General features: G+C 39.6%; 1 protein-coding gene across 2 annotated transcripts; it reads left to right on the top strand.

Annotated features, from left to right (window-relative positions):
• Window positions 1–490: 490 nt before the first annotated feature.
• LOC148649842 (solute carrier family 22 member 13) lies at window positions 491–23,209 on the top strand. Of its 2 annotated transcripts, none has more exons than XM_088603032.1 (10): window positions 491–1,714; window positions 7,361–7,464; window positions 8,210–8,364; window positions 10,293–10,461; window positions 11,051–11,165; window positions 13,752–13,858; window positions 15,479–15,690; window positions 17,522–17,630; window positions 19,716–19,928; window positions 21,231–21,413. In XM_088603032.1, the coding sequence occupies exons 1-10, from the start codon at window positions 1,325–1,327 to the stop codon at window positions 21,268–21,270; spliced, it is 1,614 nt and encodes a 537-aa protein (XP_088459158.1). In that variant the 5' UTR covers window positions 491–1,324; the 3' UTR covers window positions 21,271–21,413. The 2 variants fall into 2 exon arrangements, with proteins under 2 accessions (XP_088459158.1, XP_088459157.1); XM_088603031.1 differs by having other exon boundaries at window positions 493–1,714; window positions 21,271–23,209.
• The last annotated feature ends 128 nt before the right edge of the window (window positions 23,210–23,337 follow it).

Genomic DNA, 23,337 nt, shown 5'->3' with positions numbered 1-23,337 from the left:
GTGCACTAAGGATAGACGAGTTGTCGGGGGTTAGAGGGCTACAAACGATTTTAACTTGGAAGCTTTACAATCAAGCGCTGTGTTAAAGAAGAAAATGCTTTCAAGGTCACTTAGCACCTCAGCTCAACGTGATGACGGTCTACTGCCAAGGGCGGTCTTTGAATTCTTCGGACAAATCTGGAATGGATGAGCTGGCAAATATCTCAGACTGTTCGAATTGAATGTGCGGCCTGTTTGTGTCTTAAAAGTAAGTCTTTCCTAAAACATAGGAAGGTTCTTCTACTGAAATGCGATTTAATGTTGCGAATGTGAACAAAAGACGGCATCACGGGTTGCAGAAATGCCAACGACTTGACTTTTTCGGCTTTTCATGGGTATCGAGTCATTTTTAGCTATTTCTGTAGGAATCTGAGGGGTTACTAGTACAAAGTAAATCTATACATCATCATCTACAGTACTTACTGTAGGTGCACCTATCAATGTGCCGTATAACTCCGCCATCATCCGCAGTCAAACCCATTCTCGTTACACACCAACACAAGCACCTACAAAAAATTCAGTGACTGTTAGATCAACGAATATTTTCAGCCGCCGGCTGGTTACAAAATTTTCATCTCCAGCTGCGCAGCTGTTTGGCAGATACCCAACAAGCAGTCCATTCCGTACACTCGGGAATCCATTTCTGTTTTCTTCGCATTTCTGTTTTGTAATTCTTGTAATTCAAGCGGTTGCAGTCAGTCTTAAAGTATTGAGAAGTAGCTCATTGATTGAGCAGGAGACATGGAATCAGGATTCAAGAAATCAAGATATGATGGGAACATACGCACAAAGTAGTGTACCGGCAGCGAAATCCTGGAGACCAAAGGATATAATGTCAATTTAAAATGCAGAGTATTAAGAGGGCAGAAAGTTTTAAAGAGCCACCAGTGACTGGCGTATTCTAGCCCTAGTATATTTTTTACAAAAATAAATAGGTTATTAAGCAAATTGAAATTTAACATACAAGTATTGTATTATTCTGTTGAACCTTAATTTGAGGGATGATATCAATGCATGAAGCAGTTAGACAAATTACAAATGTCTGGAATGTAAATTCTATTATCAGGTTTTGAGTAGGGTCTGCTCTCTCCAAGTTAAACTCGTAGCGGATTGACAGCTTCCTCTGGAATAAATCGCAAGACCTGCTGGTGCGCAGCACAAAATTTTACATGAATAATTTCACATTAACAAAATCCAAGACGGCAAAAGCACGCATCACAGGAGGTTTGCTTTACAGAGTTAAGTGACCTTTTTTGTGAACCTTTATCTATTCATATATTTAAAAATGACTTTCGATCAGCTGCTGTCCGCGATCGGCGGGTTTGGGAAATACCAGAAGATTCTGTACGTTTGGATTTGCCTTCCACAGATTTTTCTTGCGTTTCACATGTTGGTGAGCGTTTTCACCGGGGCGACCCCGCCTCACCACTGCCGGGTTGCCTGGGCACACACCGCCCAGACACCGGGGAACCTCACCCGGGACTCCACCGTGAACCTCAGCGTCCCCGAGCTTGGCCGGGGGACGTCCTGCTCCGTTCCCTCTGTGGCTGCAGAGAGGGAGAGCATCCTGCGCCAGGGTGGGCTGGCGGAAAAATGGGAAAACGAGACTGTGGGACCATGCGAGTCGGGCTGGGTCTACAGCAAAGACATTTTCGAGAGTACCACTGTCACAGAGGTAGGTTTTTTTTGTGCTAATGTAGGCGAAGTCAAAAAGGCAGGCTAACTGGTGCCATGGAAACGGAGACAGAGAAGTGTTTTTAGGAAAGTTCATTTCTCTATGACAACGCTCCTTTTTCTACCTATAATAATTACTCAAAGCGCTTAATCCTTAATGCTTAATACTTATTTAATACATACAACAATTACAATATTTAAACTATAAACTAAAACATAACAACAACAGACCCACTTGGCGGTCAGTCCTTAGTTTGAATTTCTTTATGTGTGGGACTTGTGGGACCGGTGATCCAGTGTTTTTCAACTTTCCAAAGACATGCTCTGATGGTATGCGCTCTGCGGACTGGAATCTCGACCTTGGGTATAGTCCCAACCTGCACCCTTCGTAACGCATACGAATAGGTTACCGTGCTGTTGCCCCTCTCACCGAGAGTAAATGGCTGTCTGACGCTGGGTGGATAATGATGATGATAATTGCATTCTGTTTTTATGGTGCACAGCATTCTAAAGGTGAATTCAGAGTTTCTAACAGTGCTTTGGTTTCGCTACAAAAGGTGCAACTCGTAAGGTTTATGGAATATTAATTACATCCACAATTGTAACTTTCTGGACTTGTAATTTTAACATTGCAGGTTCAAATTCCAGTTGAGACACTAATGTTATATCCTTCAGCAAGTTTCGTCACCTGAATTGCTCCAGTAAAATAACCGGCGATACACATGGTTACAGATGTACAGTAAATCCCTTTGGATGACAGGATTAGCTTAAAAAAATAGTCATATTAAGTTTTTGTGTCCAGTACTAGGTACAGTAAATTATTTCGACAATGACGTTTCAAATTGATTCAGTGTGTTTCCATTAACAAAAAAAAACAGTTATTTAACGATTTTTTTCCCTTTTCGACATGCCAGCTTTACTAATTTCAAACACTTGTGATAATCTACGTACTGTACATACTGTAATACAAGATGACTAAAGTTTTTTTTTTTCCCAATTCACAGGTTTTTATTATCAGTCTTTTTCTGCTGCCAGGCTTTTGACCAAATTTTCTGAATAAAATGTTTTCATGAAAGAGATTTTATGAATAATTACTTACTATGTGCTCACTGTTAAGAGGGGGGGTTTTCTTCTCGGGATTGAGATGAAAACTTTTCACACATTTATTCAGAATACTGTGCCCTTTAATTGCTTTGGCAGATCATGAGAAAGTTGCACATACCTCAGTCTTATTGACGGTTGCCATGATAGACATTGCTTTGGACAGTAACGTCTGGCTCAATTCAAAACATTCCAAGGGGGAAAAAATGTTAAGGAGATCAAGGTTGCAGCCGCGTAGACGCAATTCCACATGTTTTCCTATTTCTGCGAGAACTCCAATGGTCCAAAGACTGCTCTGGTATCGGAACTGAAACTAGGAATCTTGTACACAAACGAAAATCAAGCATTGAATGAACATAGGACGTACACTTCTAGAACTGCTTCAATTTGAACATCTGCAATGAAAGTGCTGAATCTTGCTATTCCGAAAGCTAAAATACAAACTCAAAGATGGCAGTCGTCTACCGAAAACAGCGAAAAAGCTCTTCCATTTGCAAGGACGTTATACAAGGAGTTTGTGCAATGAGTCAGCTTACAGTGTCTCCGAGTACATAACTTGCAGTAACAATTATCAATTCAAAACACTAAGTATGTGGCACGGTCTCTTGCTATCAGAAAATATTGAAATAATCACTCAATAATTACGCAACAAACCCTTTTGTCCTGAAACAAACTACACAATCATTTAGCAGTATTTGTAGGATACAATATTCAAAGGAAGGTGTATTTTGCTAGGGACCAAGTTTGAAAGCATGCAGGTACTGTATTTAAATAAGTGTTCCCACGGCTTAAAAAACATACTGTACGGGTTAGAGTCATGGGAACTGTGTCTGGAAGGAGCTTCCTTACCATGTGGTTGAGGCTAACTCTGGATGGATGAGTTTTTGTTCTTGTTCTTTTTAATTAGAGCCTTTTTTTTTCAGATTTAGGAAGAATGAATTTTGCACCTGGGTTCTGTGCAGTTAGCTTTTACTTGACTTTTATTACTGTAGAACTTTTTATAATAGTTTTTCGACACTTCTGGTCACAGACCAAAGTTAATGAGTTACACCTACGTACACCTATCTACATTTACTGTAACTATGCAAAAGTTTAAAAGAGATAAAGCCTTCACACAATCAACTATGCCCTAGCTGGAAGGGCATGTATACTGGTCATTTTAATGTCGAGTTGCTGCAAAACAGTGGATCTACTGTAATACAAATGTGAATAGCTTTCTGTGTCACTACTACTGCGTTTTTTAGTATGTAACCTGCAAACAGGAGCTAAGGCAGTTGGATCTTGAGGATACAAATGAGTATTTTTCACTAGGTTGTGTTTTTGGAGCTGAGATGTTCTGGAATACATGCCACCAAGATTTTCTCACTAATACAAAAAAGGTATACTTTTCTGCCAGTCTCTGTTTTAGAGGGTGCTCCTTTCATCGTTTTTTATTTTACTATCACTTAATGTATGATTAAAAACATTGGCTGTGTGTGTGCGCATATGAAAAACCTGGACAGATTTGGAGTTAAATTCCAATGATACCAACGTCGTATGACATGAAAAAAACTCCAATAAGGATCTGGTTCATAGTTTGTACCAAGAATTCTCTAATCCTCAGACATTTTACAGTATGAATTGACAGTTATTAAATTTACTTATGCCTACTGAATAGCTAGCAAGTGTTGTGCATATAGTTTACTTAGGGACTTCAATATCAAGACACCGAAGATTCATATTAGGTAACTTACTGTATTACTAAATATGATTAACTCTACTATTATTATTAACTCTACTTTCTATTTTTAATACTTTAATTGTTACTGCTTTCACATTTTTCCTGCTCTTGTATTAACTTTTTTACAGTACATTTCACAATAATCATATTTCAAAAACCCAATAGTCATGTCATAAATGAAACTCCTGCAGTACATTTCTAGCAATGTATATACAGTAGCATTGTTGAGTTGCTTCTTGGGTGGCAGAATCATCCATCCATCCATTTTCTAACCACCATCTAATTCAGGGTTGGAGGGGAGCTGGAGCCTTTCCTGCTAAGCAACGGGAGAAACACCAGTCTCTCGCAGGGCACACACAGACCAGACACTCTCACACCAGGGGCAATTTTCCAAGAAGCCAATTAACCCACCAGTATGTCTTTGGACTGTGGGAGGAAACCCACATGAACACTCCACACAGACAGTACCCCAGTAATTGAACCCAGAGCCCCAGCACTGCAAGGCCGCAATCCTAAGCATTGCACCACCTTTCACCCGATTTTGTTGCTGTAACCAGCCTGAATATTATCAGCTACTCAACACTGAAACCTTGTTTTCTTAGATCTTAGATTTGCTTACTGCTGTGTGCCATTCATTCCTATCCTGAGTATCTCAGCACAACCCAAAGAAGAGAAGTCCATTTTATCAAAGCAGGCTTCACTGACATTGGAGTGTCACCACTATTGCAACTGTTGCCTTCTCAAACACCAAATAATCACACCCTGCTGGTGACTGGCCACGACTCAAACATAACAGCATCACTGCAGCCCCACTTCACAGGCAGAAAAAGAGAAAATGTTTCACCAATTAAATTAAGGAAGAACATTAGGAAAGTTAAGACAGACTGAACAAACCTGGAGTATATCAACGATATTGGACTTGATACCCTTACTCTTTCAAAGTGTGCCATGGGATATTTAATGACCAGGTGATCAGGTCCTTCATGTGAAGGACATCACTTCCTATAACACAGTTTCTCCTTCCGTTGGCCTCATTTACAGGTTACAAATTGTTCCATCAAAGTTGGCTTTTTTCCAAAGGTTGAGTGTGTTGTTTCTAACTGAAACAGGGAAACAGGCTCCCGAAGACAATACTTTACCCCTGACCTCTCAGGGTGGTTGTCAGTTTTAATTCTATAGCATTCAATAACTATCTATACCACAGAGTCAGCGGTGAGCAAAAATTAAAGAAAGCACAGTGCACATAAAACTAAGTTGTTTTCCTTTTCCGAGTAATAATGGAGAAAATGTCAAAAAGAAAGTGAAGTCTTTAAACTATTTTGTCTTTCAGTATTTACTAATCTAACTTCTAAAACAGGCCAAAAACCTGGTAGAAAATACTATTTTTAAACCCTATTTGTTACCCTTGGCCTTGTGAGTAACCATGCAGACAGTTACCAAGAGGAACTGAATAAGTGCTTCTTTGTGCTGTAAATTGAGAGAAGAGGCTGCTTTAAACAGACTTTAACAGCTTCCTCTATCATGACTATGAGAGTTTGTTCTTTTATTGGTGAACGGAAAAGCATCTCACATTCTGAGGGGGAACAATGGAGTTCTTCATGGGCTTTTAGCTCCCATTTCACACTTTGTCCTCCGATACTGCTCCCACCCCTCCCAGGCACTTAAACAGACAACACCGTCTGGCCCCTTCAAAACCCCTGGGCAGTTTGGCAAAGTAATACATGATACTGTGTGTGGAAATACTAGATTCTCGTCTTTGAGATCAAATGATTATATAATGGGAAAAAAGATTAAAGTGACAAGTTTAGAGTGTAGTTAGCCTTGGATAAGTTGCATGTCACTGTATTCAGGGACTTTCTCATCTGTTCTGGCCTGCAGTGTCGGTTATTGCCTACCTCTGCAGAAGAAACTTGAGATATTGCAGGGAGTAACATGCTCTTAACAGATGCAGCTCAAAACAGGGGTACACATTGTACAGCCTAATTTTAATGTGCTAGTGATAAAGGCACAAAAGAGTGTTGGTTTGTTCTTTGTTTGACTTGTGTGGTTTGTTAGAGGTGTGATGTACACCTGGCTGTAGAATGACTGCCTCAGGGCTGTGCCACATATTAAATCACCTCTATTTATTGCTCAGTATGGCAGATCTATCTCAAGAGCCCCTTTCCCCTCCATCAGGCTGCACAGCTACCTCCCCTCCTGCATTTTCCCCCACCATCTTTCTTGCAGCTGGTGCTCTCAGGCTAGCATTCATCCAAGCATCCCAGCAAACACTTCTCTTTCTCTGAATGTGATTCTCAACTCAAATCACCCTGTAAATCTATCTGGTGTTTAAGACTTGGAAACAAACTTTAATTTGCTTTAAATGAGCAAATACTTACATCAGCTGGGGTCTCAAGAGAAGAAATGGAGTACAGATCTGAAAATCCCATCATTCTTGGCCTGAGAAGCCTGATTTTCCTGCCTGGTTCTTGACTCCTTCATACAGAATGCACGTAACACAGCACATAACAGAATGTGGAGGAAATGTGATTAAATATATTTGTTTTAAATGTTTCTTTCAATGTTTTACAGCAGGGATCTGCAATCTTGGTAACCCATTGTCCCAAAGGCCTTGTAGATCAGTGATCAGGTTAAATCATCAGTGAGCAGGTACAGGTATTGTATGTAGACAGCATTAGCACCTGCTGATTAAGCAACCGCTTGGTCTAATCAACTGATTAGAAGGCCCAGTGGCTACTAGGACTGTAGCTTCCTGCTTGAGTATTGGGGTTGTAAAGTAGAATAGGGTAGCACTCTGCATATGACACTGTCCTGTGTCTCTAACAGTGGGACCTGGTGTGCGACAGAGCCAGTCTCAACAGCATTGGCTCCTCCATCTACATGCTGGGATTACTGGTGGGAGCAATCCTCTTTGGAGCCATGGCTGACAGGTACAGTACTAGTGTTCTGTGTGCAGTATATACAGAAGCATTATTCGCTTTTCATTAAACATAATGGCAGGAAAGTAAAAGTCACTCTACCTGAGTAGAAAAAAACTATGATAGTTTGTTTATTGGTACTCACAGTGTGTCAGAAGTAGTCAAATATTTTTTTTCCATTGAATAATTGTGGCTCAACCAACTTGAGAACTTACATTTTGATATATTGAAATGTAATTCAAACACATTGGGAGCTCATTGTACTGAGGACAGCACTGGAAGTGCTTTTAATTACCCTGCAGATCACAACCATGGAAGCTTATTGACCTGACCAAGTATTAGTAAATGTAGAAACTTTGAAAAAGCAATTTCTCACTATGAAGCCCTTTTTATGTTTTAAATCATCGATCCTGAAGATAAAATGTTTCTGTGTCCCTGTCTATACACCTACCTGGCTGTATTTGCAGGTTGTATTTACCCAAGATTTACATTGGGAAAGTGCCAGACCAATTATCCAACAATTTGCTTTAATAGATGGACAGTCCATGAACAGATCAGTGCAGGTGAGCTCAACCTGCAATTTACGTTTGTAAAATATCAACTGGTGAAGACCTGAGTCAAGTGATCCAGTTAAGCATCATGTTAAATAGCAAATGTACTGGATTTAATACCTGATAATCTTGCATTCCTCAAAGGTTTGGAATTGTGCACTCTTCTACCATCTCATTCTGTCTCTCTGTCCCACTCCTTGTGGCAGATATGGCCGGAGGTTTGTGATTCTTCTCTCACTGGCCCTTCAAGCCATATTTGGAGTGACCACAGCCTTTGCACCTAATTTTTACCTCTACATCTTGCTGCGGTTCATTGTGGGGACAACTATATCTGGGGTCATCATGAATGCTTTTGTCCTAGGTGAGTGACCTTGCATTATATCCAGTACACCACTACAACTAGGGTTCACATTCAGCCTACTCTATCAGAGCTCGTCTTCATTTATGAGGACAGTTGGATGATTAGTGGAGACTAGACAGAGGAGGCTAGTAGGTTAGTAGGCTAGAGAAAGACTAGATGATCGCATGTGTGAACTAGATGTTCTATGTGTGTTATTTGAGTATATTACCCCAAAATAAAGTCTTTATGTTTGACTTATGGCCTCCTATACATCCAGGCTGTACATGAGCCTAATCCTTCCAGAGATGGATATATAGAATATTATTTATTGGTATACATCCATCCATCCATTTTCTAATTCCTTTATCCAGTACAGAGTTGTGGGAGAGCTGGAGTTTATTCTGGCAAGCAACAGGCACAAGGCAGATTTGTGCCCTGAACAGGACACCAGATCACAGGACATACACAGACACAAACAGTTTCATACCAGGGCCAATTTTCCTAAAAGCCAAAGGAAACTTCATCAGCTTCCCGTGTGCGTGCACACAAAGTTCAAAGTTTCCTAATAAATTTGTATTTGACTTTTTCCTTAAGCATTTTAAAACAATTCTTCATTTATAATATGATATTATAATAATATAATATTAGACCAAAAAGAAAGCATTAAACAAAGGAAGTTTTGAAATATTAAAGAAACAGTTTGTAAGCTGTAAAATGAAATCCAGGAGGTAAGCAAATCTTATCAAAGTGATGAGAATAATCTCACTCTCAAAATCTGTGATTGCAGAACATTCTGTACAGTACTTATGAAGATTTACTATTACTGACCCCAATACACTTTACTGCATTTTTAACCACATGTCCAAGCTGAGAGTTCAAACAGTGCTCACTTTATAATATTCTGTATAGTACCAATATCAAACCAGTGTTTCACAGATCTCTCGAGTCCATATCTCAGCTCTTAGAGGACCCAAATAAGCATCGGGTGATATATCTCTCATTATTTTCCTTCAGTGAGAGAGCTGAAATTCCACTCACCTCAGCAACAGTTTCCCTGACAACCAGGAGACGCCCTGGCGATTTGTGACTCACCAAGCTGGCCCATTGTTAAATCCTCACAGGGATTCAAAACAGAAACACATGACAAAACACAATATAAGTTCTTTTTAAGCAAACAGAAATACTCTGTAGAACACAACATGTCCTTTTCTCAGAGATCTCCTGGCAGAAATCTCAAATGTGTTTAATCATGATGTATCTACAGTTGTTATTGCATTTTAACTTCTACAAGATAGTTGTTCTCCAGTCACATGGTCTAGATGGCAATGCAATGTTGTTTCCTTATTTATGTAAGAAACAGTTTTGTATGGACGAGTTGATGTTCACATGAATGGCATAAATCACCTTTTGAAAATAACCTGTAAACTATGAAATTACACCTGTATTGAAAGATGTAGACAACCTAACTCCTATTGTGGTTCTCTTCCACCATCTAGAAATATGGAAGACTTCTAGGTCAGACATTCACAATTAGAAACTCCTATTAATGCTATTAATGCCCCCAACCAGCTTCTTAATTATTTAATTGATAATTAGCTGGATGAATAGCAGCATTAAAGAGCTGGTTGCATCAAAGCTCTGCAGTAGAGTGGATTGGAATAGCCACAGGCTGAGTAACCTATAGTCCCGTGGAATTCTTCACCTGCTGCCTTTTCTCTGTAGTGACGTAATAGTACTCTCTTATGAAATCTCTTACTGATTTTTCTGAAAGCAGATATTTTCCATTCTGTTTTAACCCAGGAATGTTCTCAGATGGGGCTCCATGTGAAAGATTTAATCAATATGGCTCCTCTGTGGAACATCTTGAATTACATTATTTGAGAACGACGGCTTCAGCTTATCATATAATAACCTATATACTGTGATATTAACTCCCCCTTTCTCTACAGGTACTGAATGGACTTGCACTCAGAGGCGTATGTTGGCCGGGATCATCACTGATTATTTCTTTGGATTTGGCTACATGCTCTTGGCAGGGGTCGCCTACTTAATAAGGGACTGGCGCAAACTGCAGCTGGCCATCTCAGCGCCTGGCTTCCTGTTCATTTTCTACATCTGGTATACCAATCTATTGAGAGATGGTGAATCAATGTGTTTATCAATACCATGTATGGTGGATTTACATATTCACAGGACATATCAAGAGAACATGACTGCTGATCCTGGTATAGAGTTGAAACTCCAGCTCAGGCTATATGAATTTCCAAGTCTAATTTGGCCAAGGATTTCCTTACTTTTAAGGAGAAAAACAATGCAATTTCAGTGACAGTTGATGTGAGCTTATTTGGGAAGCGTTTTGGGATCCTTTGGAATTTAAATTCACACTATTGTGAGTCGTAATGCTTTTCTAAAAGTACTCCATGAAGCTTTATGAAGAATTTCTAGTTGTGTGACAGTTTGAAGGGATCACTTACTGGAACATGTTGCACCACTAGACACGGTAGGGTGATTATCTGAAATAAACTGTGGTACCAGTGTTACCCTGAGCTTAGTGCATACTGTACCAGCTTGAACACATTTGCTTAGTTACAGTATATCATTGTTGAACTGGGGTCATTCTTATGGTTTCTATATTGCATTTACCTTGTTGTGGAAGAATAATGTTTGGACTATCCTAGACATGGCAAGATATTCCTGGTTTCTTCAGGGTTCTGCCCAAATCAGCCCGTTGGCTCCTGGCCAACAACCGCCGAGCAGAAGCTTTTGATCTCCTGAGAAGAGCTGCATCCATCAATGGTCGGGCACTCCCTCCTGGAGCTGAGGTACTGTACACACAGCCTAGGGCTCCTGCAGAGACAAGAAGGCTATTCAGCCAAAGTACTGCACACTCTAGAGCAGGGGTCTCTAACACATGTTCCTGGAAAACCCCTGTCCACAGTGTTTATAGCCAGCCTTTAAATCAGTACTGGATTAACAACTATGCAATTTAACTATGATCAGGTAAACAAGTAATGTGTTCAATAAGAGATCGTTTAGACCAAAAATCAGAAACTCCTTTTGCTCTCAAAGACCAGCATTCCCTTCATTAAAACAATAACTTTCTTAATTAATCAATTGCTTAAACACGTGTCCTCAATCTTTAAATAATGGGTGATTTAGGATGACCTGTTAAAAATAACTGGATTGGCCTCTCCAGGATCAGAGTTGGAGACCCAGCTCTAGAGTATGTGTTATAATTATTCTGACCGATCTAATCTTACAAGATACAGTGCACAGCCAAATGGCTGCTATAAAGAAAGTTGGTGTGTCTTGTGCAGTACTAATACTCAGAAAAGACCTTGTATGTTTTAAGCATAGTCCAATTGGTGATGTCATTGTGGGGCCTGTTAAGTTTATCACCTCCAACTTCAGTTTCTGCAAGCGGGGTATCTAATTAAGTCAATGGTTTGTGTTCCTTCTCTTTTATTTATTCTTCAACAACCTGAACAGAACCCTCCTTGAACTGGTGCTGATATTTCTAAATTAAGCTGTGCACAATAAATGTCTCACACAAGCAACACATGTGTAGGCAGGCAGTTCCAGTCCTCATAAAAACTGGAGCATGTCTCCAGTGAAAGGCAGCTGTGTGAACTACTGGCTGCCTTTCAGGCTTCTGTTCATTCAGTTTTCTACTTCTTCTCTAGCCTCCAACATTAAATCAAAGATAAGGATATACAATATATCCTGATCTTACTGGGATTTTGTTCACATGCCAACAGCCATATCACTCCACGACTCACGACTGGCAACCCACTGAAGCTAAGCAGGTGTGAGCCTGTCAGTACCCGGATGGGACACCTCCTGGGAAAAAGGGGGCTTTTAGTGGGGCCAGCAGGGGGTGCTCATCCTGCAGTCTGTGTGGGTCCCAATGCCCCAGTAGAGTGACAGAGACACTATACTGTAAAAAGGCGCCGTCCTTTGGATGAGATGTAAAACCGAGGTCCTGACTCTCTGTGGTTATTAAAAATGCCAGAACGTCTCTCAAAAAAAGTAGGGGTATCCTGGCCAAATTTCCCCCTGGCCTTTACCAGTCATGTCCACCTAATAATCCCCATCTCTGAACTGGCTTCATCACTCTGTTCTCCTCCTCACTGAGAGCTGATGTGTGGTGAGCATTCTGGCGCACTATAGCTGCCATCACATCATCCAAGTGGGATCTGTGGGATTTGTGGTGGTGGAGGGGAGTCCCCATTACCTGTAAAGCACTTTGAGTGGAGTGTCCAGAAAAGTGATATATAAGTGTACAGAATTATTATTATTAATTTATGTAGTTTGTGTTTTTATGTGCATACCAAATACTGTATGTACTCATATTCATGTTTCCAAACAATAATGAATTGAATAGCAGATTGTTCTTATAAGGTTCTTCACAGTAGTGAAGTGGTTAGCATTACACTGGGGCCCTGGATTAAAGTTCAGATCTGGGGTGTTGTAAGTTCTTCTCTTGGTTGTGTAGGTTTCCTCTCAGAGTCCAAAAACATACTATAAGTTAATTAGCTTCAGAGAGAATTGGCCCCACTGTGAGTGTGCCTGTGTCTCTGTGCCCTCATTCTCTACTTTTCCAGAAAAGCTTATGTGAGAATTTCAGAGAGCTTGCTGTTAACATGCTAATGATCCAAAGTGCAGTGCATCTTAAAAGGCAAACAGCTCTAAAGCCAAGGTCCAAGAATTCCCTGTTACTCATGTGTGGATACTGGGGTTTAAGTGCAGTTGATTAACAACTGGTGATTGGAAAGTGGAAAGGTAGAAAACAGAGTACTAATCCTTGATTTCAGATCAAATGAAAACTAATCATGAGGCTATGACAAAGCTTAGGAGGTGAGACATCTATCTGGTTTTATCTTGCCATGATGTTTGATCCAATAAATTTCACCAACATCTAGATAAACTTTCCCAAGACTCCAGAAGATTGATCTGAGTGCACAGAAAAGTGTGGTAATAGGCCCTTGCACCAAACATTCTTTTTTATGAAGTTGTAACTCCTGTCTTTAATTTAAGAGCACAAATTCTGTTGGAATGGGCCTGCTTCTAGATTTTTCGGGGTGATAACTTGTTTCTCCTAAACCCAGACATGACAATAATGGGTGTATATTTATATAGATGCTTTTATCACAGGAATCTCTAAAGTGTTGTATAAACATCAGCTGGGGATCATTGAATGAAAAGAACAACTATCCTGAAAAAATATAATTCCAAACTTTTTAATTGTGGCTTTCTGTTTGACAGAGGCCAACTGCCTCAACCTTCTATGAAGTACTGTAGTCAAGTTTGTGGAATTTACAGTTGGCAAATGGGATGAAGGTTTGATTTAATCTGGAGCTTGGACCAATGCCTGAGACACACGCACTAAAAACAGTTTCTGTAATCAGGCGGAAAAATGTGAGACCCCAGAAAGTCAGGAACGCCCCCACACTGCAATGGATCTGCTACGCACACCCCAGATGAGGAAGAGGTCTCTAATTTTGTTCTACCTGTGGTAAGGTGCTGCCATTCCTTCCTGGGATTAATTGGCTTTTGGTTAAATAGATTTAATGTGCCAGGTACAGCAGTGTACAAAGTCACCAGGTACTGTTTGTGTGTCAGGGAACAGAATACAGTGAGCTATACTGTAGTAACCTTAATAACTAAGAGATGATCCAGATCAATATTTGTGAAAACATGTCTTTAGTATTTTTTCCTTTGTAGTGGTGAGAGATCAGAGCAGCCTGGTGATGCCCGAACATATAATTATGGGATTAAAAGATTTCTGCATTAGACAATGGTCTGTTAAAGAAACATTAACTTCTTTCTCCCTTGTATTGTTACTCATTACACAGATACTGAAAACAAGAACACATTTCTGATAATCCGATGAGAAACATCTTGGTAATGTTCAACAAAGGTCTATAAAAGGTTCCTACAGAATAAAGAACATATGTTTCTTCATAACTGTTAGTCTAAGGCGTACAGTATAAATGACTGTACACCTTAGAACTGAACGCTTCTGAAAGGAAAAATGTTTTTAGATTTATATTCTCATCTACAGAAGCGCATTGCTGCCACCAAAGAAAAAAAATCCTTGCCCTTATTATATTCGAGATAACAAATTATCTCGTAATTACGAGAAAATTATGTCGCAATTATGAGATAGTAATTCTCGCGTACTTTCTGTAATCACGCAATAGTACACTTGTGATATATCTACAGTATATTGCTATATGCGGACATAGTTTTAAGTGGTGGAACTAACTGCACATATACGTAACTGTCCATAACGGAACCATCATTGCTTTGATCTCTAAATCCCACAAAACTGGTCCTCATGCTTATAAATGATTATGTTCATATTTGCTAAAAATTGCAAGATTTCATGATGACTAAACCCCAGGCAAAAGTAAATCCGTACAAATTCTGCAGGGCTGGACACTGACACGATCACTAAACCGAAAGTGCCAGCCAGCCAAGTTCACGGTAGATTCTAGATGCGTTCAGTGCACAACATAACAGGTTGTACATACACTGAAGTAATCATCACTATCTCAAAATTACGAGATAATTTGTTATTTTGGAGATAAGGGGGTGATTTTTTTTCCATTGGTGGCATCAATGCACTTCCATTTTCATCCAATTTGTATATGTGAATTATTTTGATTATAAATCCACCCAATTATAATCGCCACACAGAGAAGGATGGATTACAAACATGCACCTTTGACCCAGCCAAATTGAACTATTCATCACGTGATATACTGCCGAGCCTCAGTCCTACTGTTGCTCCACAGTTTAGGGAAGTCCAGTTCCAGTGAGTTAATGACTAAACCAGGCACTAGCTTGTGATGTCTGGACCATAGGAGCTCAGTCGTCTGCGTTTAGAGCTATCACCTTTGCTTACTGAGCCACTCATGAACCCATACAGATGTAGACTTGTTTTTTTGCAACAGTCCGGTTTTGCAGAACTATAGCACTTGCATGTCTCAAATATGATGTGAACTGTTCATTATGTGCATTTTCTGCAGGTACCAACTCCCTTCAAATTAAACACTGATTTGACTTGTGTTAACCCTGTACTCACCAGTGGAGCCTGTGATAATGTGGTGTGATGGTGATGTTTTTGTAGGTTTGTGAATGTTCTGGTGTACTATGGCCTGTCTCTGGGGATTTCAGACCTGGGGGTGGACATCTACTTGACACAGTTCATATTCGGCTTGGTGGAAATCCCCGCACGCTCGCTGGTGCTGCTGTTCTTACCCTGGACGCGCAGACTTCCACAGAGTGCTTTCCTGGCCATTGGTGGCCTGGCCTGCCTCCTCACCCTCGCTGTCCCTCTAGGTACATCTGTCCAAGCTGCTTCTCTTCCACCAGTGGTTCCATCATGATGTGTCAGCTCTAGGAGCCCTTCAGCAGTCCAGGTCTTTTAGCCACTCAACACCAGCATCTCACATTCCATCTTCCAAGCTTTATCTAGCTGCTTGTAACGAATTTATTTGAGACTTATATCCAGAGGGGTGATAGGGTGATACACTAAAAGCACGAAGGGTACTCAAATAGAACCAGTACATCACATTATGCCATCTCATTTTTCTGCATAATATTTTTTGCAAGGAAACCTTTCATACTTGACTTTGGTTCATTTCCTTTCCAGAGAAATCAAGTGCTTTAAAAGGAAAAATATAACTCGTTTGCTGCACAGTAAAGGCATTGAACCCTTCATAACAGTCTGTTTGAGAAGGATCATTTTGGCCTTTTCATTGGCAGAAGATGAAATTTGACCTGCACAGCAGGGAAAGCATTCACTCCAACCCATGCTGAGCAGACTTACAGAAATTCCCACATTCCAAGCAACAGGAGGCTGAGGTTTGGCGCCTTAGTAGACACTGAACCTGCTTTCAGTTTATAGATGTGGCTGTAAATAAGATAGTGGGTCTTTGATTTTGACAGTGTGAAAGCACAAGAAGCAAATTTACGCAGATGTTTTTTAAATGCTAAAGAGCATAAATCTAATGGCTGTTGAAAAGTAAAAATGCTTGCATCTTAAATGGTTATTTTTTTCCATCTGTTCTACCATGGTTCTCTTATGGTTTTGCATGCGATGGCTTATTTTACTTTAATACTTTACCTCCTCCAATGTGAAGTTAAAACCAGACACTTTTACCTGTCCACTTACTGAAAAAGCCGTGCTTTAGCAAAGAATGCAAGTTAATCCCACGAATATGTTCATCTTAAAATGAACTAGAACATGACTTTCATTTGATGTTGTTCTATAGTCAGTACTCGTATTGAACTGCACAATTACAAATTTCACAGATAGCCTTGTAATATACAGGAATGGAGACAAATATGTTTCTGAGCCTGCTGCAGTGTTTATAATTGTTAGATTGAATTTGTTTCCTGTTTGCAGAGGCTGTATCATGCTTTGCCTCTGCTGCACAAACCTTTCATCCTTTGTGTTTACAGCTTTTGCTATCTCTTTGCAAGCTAGTTTTTTCAGAATAATTGTCATTTGACTTTTAAGGTGATCAAGCTTATGATTTTCCACCGATTCAGTGCCTTCACAGAAAAAAAGCGGCAGCCCTAAAAATAATGTGTTAGTGTCCGTTATCCATACTTCCTGAGTATATACGATATGAATAGATCTTGGTTTTTGATGATGGCTACTCAACTGGTGCTGGTTGTGTCACTATTCTAAAAAAACAACTCCTGCTACTCTAATTGAACTGTTTAACAATCTTACCCCCTTATATTTCAGAAAAATTGTAAGGCTGCAGAGGAGAAAAACGATTAATTGTCTGCCCTGGGTTCAACAGAGCTTCAACACAAACATCATACAACACACATGGAAATCTCCTGAAAACACTGTCCACCTATTCTAGACCAATGTTTTGTTCAGAAACTCATCAATTCCATGTTAAATCTCACCCCAGGGTCATACACTGCACTTGAAAATGCAATTAACAGGAGTACAGACATGCACATTGTATCTCTAACATTATATCAGAGAAATCTAACATTTATAAAGGTGTTATTCTGCCAAGGCACTGTGATGTAATTCCTATACGTGGTATGAATAAATACATTATCATACAAGGTAAGATGTTAAAGTACAGTATACAGTATGTCTGTTATAGATGATTACCTTTAATAATGCCTTTTCTCTACATAGATATGCCCAATGTGCTCACTGGTCTTGCTATGGTGGGGAAGTTTGGTATAACAGCCTCCTTCGCCATTGTGTATGTTTACTCAGCGGAGATCTTCCCCACAGTAGTTCGGTAAGATCCTGATGAGTTACTGTACACGGTCTCTCACACTGGCATTTCAAGAAACTTTTCAAGAAACTCATAGCTCCATACAATGACACACATGTAAAGTAATTTAACAATAACAGTTTGGGCAGCGAGAGCCATAGACACTGCTACATACAAGAACCGGTAGCCCATTGTGTGGAGCACGGTCTTCAGCAGAGTAAGAAGGCCTGAATCGTCATACTGTACTGTATCTCCAAGTAAGAGCGGACAATACTCATGCAATAAATACTGAAGGTAACTTTCAGCTAGACCATTCACAGCCTAGTGTGTGAGCAGAGGACTTGGGAATCAGTACAATTTACAGAGGACGAGTGTTACAAGCTGAGGAAGCTGAGCTGTCTGTTAGTAAACTAACCGGATAAAACCCTTTATTATACCTGTCTGATTCTTATGCAATAAAGGCACACATTTATTTCCAGATACAGCAAAGGCTGAAACCAAGTAATAGATTACACAAATAGAAAAAAACACTGTGATGCGCCTAGCATGCTCTTCAGATGACAACAAATAGTTAAGACACAGCACCTGAAACAACATTTGAGTCGCCCAGCACAACATAACCACAAACCTGTCACAGTTGAGCTTAACCCGACAACAATTTGTTACCACTATCATTTAAAAGTAAAGTAAAAGGGCATCTTCATTTATTATTTAAAGTTCCTATCAGTAAGAAGGCTGGTGTTGTTTGTGGTAATATAACAATTTACAAGTAGAAATTTCAGCATTCACCATCTATAGGGCGATGTGCGGATTATATCATAACGAGTTTGGAAAGGTGGGAATGCTGCTTATATAATGTAAACGGGTATGGCATGTCAAACATTTTCTCTTTCCAACTTTAGGTACTGTTAAATTCAGATCTAGTCAGCATAATATTGAATTTGCAGAGAGAATAGTTTAAAAGTTTTCACCTAGTGAATTTACATTTCCAAATTTTTAGTGTGATTTTTTTAGTGCACAATTAATGATTACAATCCAGGGTTTTCTCAAGGTCAAGTTAATTATCCATTGCTATCCAAGCATGTTTTTGAAATGCAAATAATAGTTTCTAAAGAGACTACAAGATGAGGAAGACTTCAGGCAGTAATTAATTCTGGAATTAATTCACAGATAATAGGTTTATTTTGGAAGTTAAAGAAGAGTTTCTAAACTGACACCTAAATTTAAATACTCTACAGCAGCACACACCATGTACAACAAGCAAAATGCTGACCAGAGCACAGTGAAAGGACTTAGCGAGAGTAAAACTAAAGTGTAATTTAAGTAATTATAAATCTAAATTACATGTGAAAGGGTTTGGTGAGATAATAGGGGTTTTAAAACAGTATTTTAAATTGCTGACAATCGGTATCTCTCTAATGGATTCAGAGAGTTCTACTGGACGTTAGATGCTCTGCAGCCTTTTCAGGTGTGTCAGATCATAGCACAAAACGGTCTTTATGGGAATTGCAAAAAAAAATTTGCTTCCTTTTCGTCTTGTTTTCTCTCCCCAGCAAACGTTTCCACAATCTGTCGATTGCAGGAGCGTTTACCAGCTAACACTATGATTTCTTAACTTTTGTCATCTGAGATTTCCATCCCAGCCTTCATGGTATTCACCGTATTTTCAGAACTCTTCAACTAAATGACTACCTACTCATAAAGACCCTGAGGCAGTGTCTCTAATGGGTTACTTGACACTGTAAAATATCTGTATAATATTGTGTTAGGAAAAATTAGATTTCTACACATTGTATTCATATTTAATGTACAATTTGCATACGATACTGTTTTCCCATTCCCATAATTTTCAATACCATATGTTTAATTCCTCCAACTTAACTACACACAATATTAATTATAATTTAATAGAAACAAACTGTGCATGTGACTTACAAGGAATTCGATTTTAAGTTCTCAAATGCAGTTTTCTGCGACAGTCGTGTCTTCACACAGCGAACACAACCATCAACCTATCTCTGAAGCGGCAGGGTACCTCACAAAGCTAGTTGACTGCAAATTTGCGAATGCCAGAATCGGTGAGGTAACGTGCTGCGTATTGGTCCACAGACAGACTGGCATTGGCATGTCGTCAATGTTTGCCCGGTTAGGAGGTGTCATGGCGCCAATGATTGGTCTCCTGCGTCGCTACAACCAGACTGTTCCCATGCTCATCTTCGGTGCCACACCCCTGGTGGGGGCAGCTCTTGCACTGCTGCTGCCTGAGACAGCCAATCAGCCGCTACCTGACACCATTGCCGAAGCAGAGGGCTGGGAAGAGAGGTGAGTTTGCTGGGATATATTTCTGCCACAGTATTTATGTCTGCACAGGAGAGATGGCTTCTGGCTTCTCTTGCTAATCAACAGCTCTTTGCACTGATAACCTCATCAAGGTATTACAGGTTGGTGGATCTATATCCATTACACAGTACTTGGTTGTACCAATGGCTCCTAGCTGGCATCTTAGAGATCTTTGCAAGCTTGACTGTCATCACAGTGCAACTATGCGCATCCACATTACTGCAGTAATGCATTGTAGAATAACGGTTCTCTTCAAGATAGAGAGCACAGGGCATACTATATGTGCCTGCAACTCCACTATGCAAAAGGTCATACAAAGCAGTGAGAAACTGCAAGTAAAAGGTTCAGAGGAGACCTTAGCTAGAACACTAGAATTAATGCCCTAGCTTTTATGAACACTGCCATGTGGTCTTTAATGACCAAGTAGATAGGACCAGCAGCAGCCTGGATTGCCCCTCCCACGTCCAATCATGTTTCACTTGAACGATGTGATAGATCAAAGGTGATTCTGCTGATGCTAAAATTACTCAAGGTAAAAGTGTAGAATTTAAGACTCTTAACATGAAAAAAACAGATATCTCAGTCACAATCATCCCAGCATCTCACGAGGAGTAATTAGAACTCCTAATTACTCCTAGTAAAAGTCCACAGTTAGTCACCTAGCAGAAGTCTCTACATTTGCTGTACTGTTTGATCAGCAATGAGTCAGTGTTATAATGTGGAATCAGCATTATAATGTAGAAGATTCTACTCAAATCAAAAATAGTTTGAGTGTTTTATAAGCAAATCCAGTAATTACAGTACTTTATGCAGCTCATATTTGTGTATATTTTTTTATCAGTTCACCTGCTTTAAAAGCTGTATTTAGACATCATTAAACTTTTCCTGTGTATTTCTTTAACATGAGCCATGTTAACAGTGAAAGGAACTGCACTAAGCGTGTGGCTTAGCTTTTAAATCTGATGTTTCACTTTGAAATATCATGTCGGCGATAGAAATTCCAAAGGTTCTTGTTAAACCAATAACAAGGGCATGAATAAAATCAATTTAAAAATTGGTGCAGATTTAATTTTCAGTCAGTAACAAATGGCCTGATAACTGATATCTGAGGAATATTTTCCCTTTTGCATCATTAGAAAGGCTATCTATACAACTGAAACATGCACCAATCTCTGTGCACCAGTTAATCCTTAGTCATAACCCATTCACAGCCAATTCACATAAGCTTATCATCACAGAGCAAAGAATATCTCTCACAGCTCCTGATGTATTCTCTTCCTATAGGCCGGTTCCGTCTCACATTCTTCTGACTTTGTGCTTTTAGCAGCCGATCAAAATCGGGAAGCCAAGAAAACACATTCCACGATCGTTCTGTGGATGGCACTGGGATCGTCAGAAGCCAATCACAGACTGGCCTGATGAGTAGCAAAGTGGAACGGGGCCTTGAGCTGCAACCCTTTGTGCCAGAAGCATGACAAAAGGCTTGCTTGACGTGTTGCAAGATGTAGAGCCCAACCTCAACACAAGGTTTCTTCTCAGGATCTCACCAGAAAGAACACGCTTATGGGTGTTTCTATGATCTCGCTTCAGTGCCATAACTCAGTATACCAAGGCAATAATTGGTGCAACACTGGTATCTTTCTATGTTGTAGATCTTGTCTCAGGGCTTTGTAGCAGTTCATTAATAAGATCATAGGGGAATAAGTCACTTCTGGTTATCTTTTGAAGCACATTCTATGAGGCATGCATTACTGGAAAGAAACTAGTCCTATTTTCAGAAGAGTTGTGCCAAATAAACTTCAATCCTATGTTGTGGAGGAAGTCTCTAGTCCTGAATAACCACCTGTCCTGTATGGTGCAGGATCAGACCAAACCAGGTCATGAAAGCAAAAACGCTGGACTTCTCAGATTGGGGTATTAAACATGTGCCTATGGAGAACAACTACACTTCATCATTGCTTTTGAGGTCCACCTGAAGGACTTTTTTTTTTGAGTCACAGATGTGCACAAACACATTTATCAAAAATTGCTGCAGAAACATGCTAAAAAAAAACCCCAAAAAATCACAGGTCCACTGCTGTTTTTAGAAGAAATTGTGAAAGGATCACTGGGTCCTTGTGTATTCTATAAGACTAGTAGAGTTTAGGAACCACGTATAAATGTAAAAATATCCATTGACATAATTAAGAAACTATGTACACAATGGTTAACTGATGTATTTTGCCACAAGTTTAAAAGAAATCAGTGGATTGGTGGTCTACAAATACATTTTCAAATTATCAAGTGCGTGGAACACATTGCATTTCTGAGGTTACAAGTTGCAAGAAAAGTATACTGCCTTTTTTATTACACTCAGTTTTAAATTTTCACAATTGAGCAAACTGGATGGCCTCTTCTCATGTGTAACTTTTATTCTATCATGTTGATTCTGTATTTAGTACTGGTCCTATTAGTACTATAGTTTAAAAGATGTTTATTTTCCCATGCTTTAATTAGGTGCTTGTCACACATCCTGTGGAATGCATTCAGTGTGATTCCTTGTGCCAACTATCACTTCTACCTCCACTGCTCTGAGAACATGACTCAATGGTGATGGTGAGGGACTGTGCATGGCCCCGTTTCAAATTACATGGCCAGGCATTGAGACAACACACTGGAAAACTGACAAACCCCCAGCACACCTCCACAAGAGTTTGCAAAAGGGTTGTGGAGAATATGAATGTTAAATTAATCTAGGTGGAACCACCAGTATTAAATGTTCAAATTTGATGGAACATACAAAAAAATGAAAATACAAATGACAACTACTTTGAGTAGGATGGTTCATAGCTGTCAGGCCAGCCTGCAACTGGTACTGTCCAGAATTACAGTATTCTCCTATGCAGAGTTTGTAATTTGTTTTCTACCATTTTTCTAAATGTTAATGCTAGAGAGTTTTTACTAAATGTTACTATTACTAAACTAATAATTTGCGCAGCTGTTTTTAAAAGTCATTAAGCAATTGATTCACTTCCATTTAAAACAAAGCTCGGCTAGAGCGCAAACCATATGGAAGCACGGGCTGAGGTGGAGTATCTCTTAATCAATTGTATGTCAGGCGCTATAATGCTGGAGCGACTGTTCAGATCAGATTTGGATATCTTGTAGCGTTTCCACTCGCATGCTCCTCTGTAGCATAAAACAAGCTACAGCAGTCATGTTATGTTTCTTTGTTTGAACGAATAATAATGTTGTATGAAAGCTGTAAATAAAAGCATATCCACGGTTTCGTAATTGATTCTTTGGCATCCTTTAAAGTGTTCGTTGTCTACTGGTTTGAACTAATCTACGTTTCACATAAACTCAAGAACTGCCAAAGAATTAACACGTTATTGTAAAATATTACAATGAC

This window comes from Lepisosteus platostomus, chromosome 13 (genome assembly GCF_059453375.1).
Source record: "Lepisosteus platostomus isolate fLepPlt1 chromosome 13, fLepPlt1.hap1, whole genome shotgun sequence".
In the NCBI taxonomy this organism is placed as follows: Eukaryota; Metazoa; Chordata; class Actinopteri; order Semionotiformes; family Lepisosteidae; genus Lepisosteus; species Lepisosteus platostomus.
Note: the sequence above shows the minus strand (reverse complement) of the source record. Positions and strands in the feature narration are given on the sequence as shown.

What these genes read in the sequence shown, in the direction of transcription:
- LOC148649842 (XM_088603031.1), top strand. Translation starts at nt 1,325, where the DNA reads ATGACTTTCGATCAGCTGCTGTCCGCGATCGGCGGGTTTGGGAAATAC. An exon ending in TTTGGAGCCATGGCTGACAG is followed by an intron (nt 7,465 to 8,209) that starts GTACAGTACTAG and finishes TCCTTGTGGCAG; the next exon opens with ATATGGCCGGAGGTTTGTGA. An exon ending in CATGAATGCTTTTGTCCTAG is followed by an intron (nt 8,365 to 10,292) that starts GTGAGTGACCTT and finishes CTTTCTCTACAG; the next exon opens with GTACTGAATGGACTTGCACT.